Consider the following 4,180-nt stretch of genomic DNA (forward strand, 5'->3'; position numbering starts at 1 on the left):
AGCGAGCGTTTTCATTGTTGACCATCGTGAGCTACATGTACGTATACGTTGTATAGACAAGTTTTACGATAACGACGATACATCGATGCGCTGCTCGACTTTTTTCGTCTGGCAAAATCAACCCAAGTCTTGAAGTGTGGGACGCACCTCAGCGAAGCATGATGTACAGTTTTTGACGAAAAAAGTGATTTTTGATTGCTCTTTTTAAACGTTTCATTATATTTGTATGAATGAAGGATAAACTTGTTTAACAAACTATCAAAAATTCGTAGTTTCTGTATCTTTAAGAAAATAATATGAATTTCCTATTTAAATACATCATTACAAACAATATCATTGAGCCCAATGTCGTACTACTGAAGTTTAGGTGCTTTATCATCGTCCGTAATCAATGTCAATTTATGTAATCGGCCATTGTTTGAGAAAGAAGGATTCGAAAACAATCGTAAAAATATGTGTCTAGTTGACGGTTGACAGTCGAACGCAATAGCTGTGCCAAAGAAATCAAAATGAATTGTGGTCAAAGTTTAGTGCTTTTATTGATAATGCATCAAATTTGTGTTCTGATTGCCTGTAAAAATAACGTAGTGGAAACTCAAATGGGTAAAGTTCGTGGCGTTCCGGAAATGAGCATAGAAGGTCGTGAGTTTTGCTCTTTTTTAGGTATACCGTACGTCAAAGCACCGATCGGCGATCTACGATTTAAAGTAAGGCATTAATGTTCGAACACAACCGTTCAAATTGAAGGCATTAAAAAATATTCTTAGGATCCTCAGCCAATGGAGCCATGGACAGAGACAAGAGAAGCCATGTTCTTTGGTCCCATGTGTCCCCAAATCCTCAGATCTTCGAGAATGGTGGTTGGCAATGAAGATTGCCTTTATTTGAATGTTTATACAAAATCAGCCGATTCAGCAGCCCAGCAACCAGTGATGATATGGATTCACGGTGGTGATTTCGCTCGAGGCAGCGGTGATAGTGATATTTATGGGCCTGATTATTTTATGCGAAAGGATGTAGTTCTTGTAACGATCAATTACAGACTTGGAGTTTTAGGTAGCGTAGAATTTGATCTTTGAAGCGAAACTATGCGCCTTTCTGCCCACTTGCAGGCTGTTAGAAATATCGTTACTCTACTAAGAACGGTCTGGTTCTTGTGGCAAAAAGTAATTCAGAGTTGCTTTTTCATGCGCGCGCGCGTGGGTGCACTTGTGTGTATAGTGAGGTATATCTGTAAAAAATTGCAATGCTGCAGCTCTGAATCTATTCCTGGCGCTGAATGGCCTAATGATTGAAAATTACCGATTTAAATGTTTTAAAATTACATTACTACAGATCGCTTGTTTTTAGTTATTTTTGCCTGCGCCACGAGGTGGTGAGTATCTTTATATCTAAATCTGCAAGTGGCAAAGTTAAATAATTGTTTAAAGCGAATAAATACATAAATGTGTAATTATTGTTTAGTTCCTTAAGAATGATTTTTAATTATTTGGTTCTATTAAATTGTATTTAATAGATTATTAATAATTTATTAAAATGATAAATTTTTCAAGGGTTCCTCAGCTTAGATGATGAAGTAATTTCGGGTAATTTTGGACTAAAAGATCAAGTTATGGCTCTTAAGTGGGTCAAAGAAAATATTGCAAATTTCGGCGGTGATCCCAATAAAATTACAATTTTTGGTCAAGATGCCGGTGCTTCGTCTGTACATTATTTAACAATTTCTCCTATGTCTAAGGGTATGGAGAAATTTTCACTTGCTATTATCTAATGTATAATCTTTAAAAAATCATACAATTTTTCAGGATTATTCGATAAAGCAATTATTCAAAGCGGTAGTGTCTACAGCCCATGGGCTCGTACAATGTCGAATGCAAATATTTCTCAAATGGTGTATCAACAATTTGGAATGGGCTCTAGTGATCACAAGGAAATTTTAGATTTTTTGCGAAAAGTTTATTATGTAGACTTGATTCATGTTGCTCAGGAAGTGTCAAACTTTGAGGTATTACTCGTTTATAAAAACTGATTGCTATTTAAATTGAACTTTTATCTACTTTACAGGGACGTTTATTTTTGCCAAGCATGGACGCCAAAGCTGAAAATCCATTTTTAGCGGAAGATATTTTAGAAGCAGCTGATAAGGGTTCTGATGTACCTATACTTCTTGGTTATAATAATCAAGAAAGCTTGAAGTCATCGCAAAACCGTAAGAAATCTTACACTTTTATTTTGAACTATAAATATAATACGAAAAAAATGTTCAACACTTTAAGAATATGGTATGAATTACCCTGGATTCTTCAATGATATTGAAAGAAGTTTACCACGTGATTCTTTGGATTATATAAAGTCAAGACATAGTATGACAACTGAAGATTTGATTCGCTTTTATTTTGATGAGCAAATGAATAATCGTTATAATTTGGGAGATATTTGGGGTGACATTTCATATGTTGAGGGTGTACAAGAAATAGCAAGACAACGAGTTCTCAAAGGTCAAAATCCAACTTATCTTTACCGATATGATTTTAATCGAGATTTTCCATTTGCTCAATCTTCCGGCACATTTAGTGGAATAGGTACATAAATAAAAACCAGTAATTGCATTTTTTTAAATTAGTAACTTTTATAAAATTTGTTACGAGAATAGGTGCAGTACATGGAGATGAACTTTCAAATTTGTTTAGAGCTTACGGCCAGGAAAAAATTGGCATACAAACCATTATGCCAGGAACATTGAGTTATAGATTAATGGAGCAGATGATAGAGATGTGGTACAATTTTGCCAAAGATGGGTGAGACATTGAAAGTCCTGATTATAATCGTGACAAAAATAGCTCATGAATGTGTCTAATATTTACAGAAATCCTACACCTAGTATGTCTGATTCGATAAAATCATTTTGGCACTCTGTTAAAGATGCAAACTCGCTTCAATACCTTAGCTTAGACACTGATGTGCACATGGATGCCACAACGAGCTTACAACAACGTTATGCAACTTACAAGCTCTCAAGCACTCAACCTTAATTTATATTATCCTTCATACAACTCATTTTTACATTTCTTTATAAGTGAAAAAGCCGGAAAAGCGATAAATTGTGTTTTTGATCAAATCATTGGAAAGCCCTGGGCAGAGGACAAACTTCTTTGTATAATCGTCGAATTATTTTTACAGTAAAAAATACACCACTAAAGCTTTTAAAAATTTAATTCGATTCAATTTTTCCACTATATTTAAGATAAAAGTTCTTTGATGTTCATATTCACATTTTTTTCAACATTATTTTCTTTTCATTAATATTTAGAAGACCGGACAAATGTAGAGTCTTTTAACTATCATAGAACATGGGTGCGCGCAATATATTTTGTTAGGTGTGACAATATCTGAATCTTTGATTACTGAAGGATGAAACCCCAATCGAAAAAAATCGTTTTTTATTAAAAAGGTAATTTTAAGATTTCTTTTTATCTGTAAAAAATTGATTTAAATCAATATTTCAAGCATCATGATAGGATAACAAAGGAATGTTTATTTGCGGTATAAAGACACGTGGAAAACATTTAGATATCGCATAAGTGTCAAAAAATCTCAATTCCAGATACTTAAACAATCGATGGCTAGGAAAAAAGGTTCAGCCCCGAAAAAAAGGAAAGAAAGAAGACGTATCTTTTGGGTCTCGAAAATATTTACCTTCGTACTCGAAAAGTTATCGAAGCTGCGAGGAAGTGAGAGAGAGAGAAGGAGAAGAGTGCGCCTATACTCGCGGTAATGTTTATCGAGAGCAAACGTTACTGCCTGACGATACTGTGTATAGTACGGTACCGAAGCATCGATGACTTATTACCTATTTATATAAAGGGGCTCGTAGGGGTGGGGAAAAATCTTTTTTCCCTTCATGCACAAAAGTCTCTCTCGCATCCCATTCCAGCCATTAATCTTGCCAGCTCCTGTATCCCAATTGATCCTTGGAAGGCGCGCGCAGGCACGAGTTTATATTCGCGGTCTTTCATTATGTATGGGCTGGCATTCTGTAAAATGTATTAGCTGTGCTATACGCATAGAGGTGGAGCAGCTGCACAGGAGCAAAAGGACGCACAGCAGCAACATATACAGAGGCAGCGATGTCTCCTTAGGATTTGAAGAAAAGGCTCGCACACGATTGCGTGCGTGCGGA

General features: G+C 35.5%; 1 protein-coding gene across 1 annotated transcript; it reads left to right on the plus strand.

Annotated features, from left to right (window-relative positions):
* Window positions 1-478: 478 nt before the first annotated feature.
* Window positions 479-3,192, plus strand: LOC106651358 (esterase FE4-like). The gene is made up of 8 exons (XM_014369806.2): window positions 479-707; window positions 768-1,056; window positions 1,554-1,739; window positions 1,806-2,005; window positions 2,065-2,209; window positions 2,277-2,582; window positions 2,654-2,798; window positions 2,867-3,192. Exons 1-8 carry the CDS (start codon window positions 510-512, stop codon window positions 3,030-3,032), a joined length of 1,635 nt encoding a protein of 544 aa, XP_014225292.1. The 5' UTR covers window positions 479-509; the 3' UTR covers window positions 3,033-3,192.
* Window positions 3,193-4,180: the final 988 nt, after the last annotated feature.

This window comes from Trichogramma pretiosum, unplaced genomic scaffold, assembly GCF_000599845.2.
Source record: "Trichogramma pretiosum strain Unisexual culture from Peru unplaced genomic scaffold, Tpre_2.0 scaffold55, whole genome shotgun sequence".
In the NCBI taxonomy this organism is placed as follows: Eukaryota; Metazoa; Arthropoda; class Insecta; order Hymenoptera; family Trichogrammatidae; genus Trichogramma; species Trichogramma pretiosum.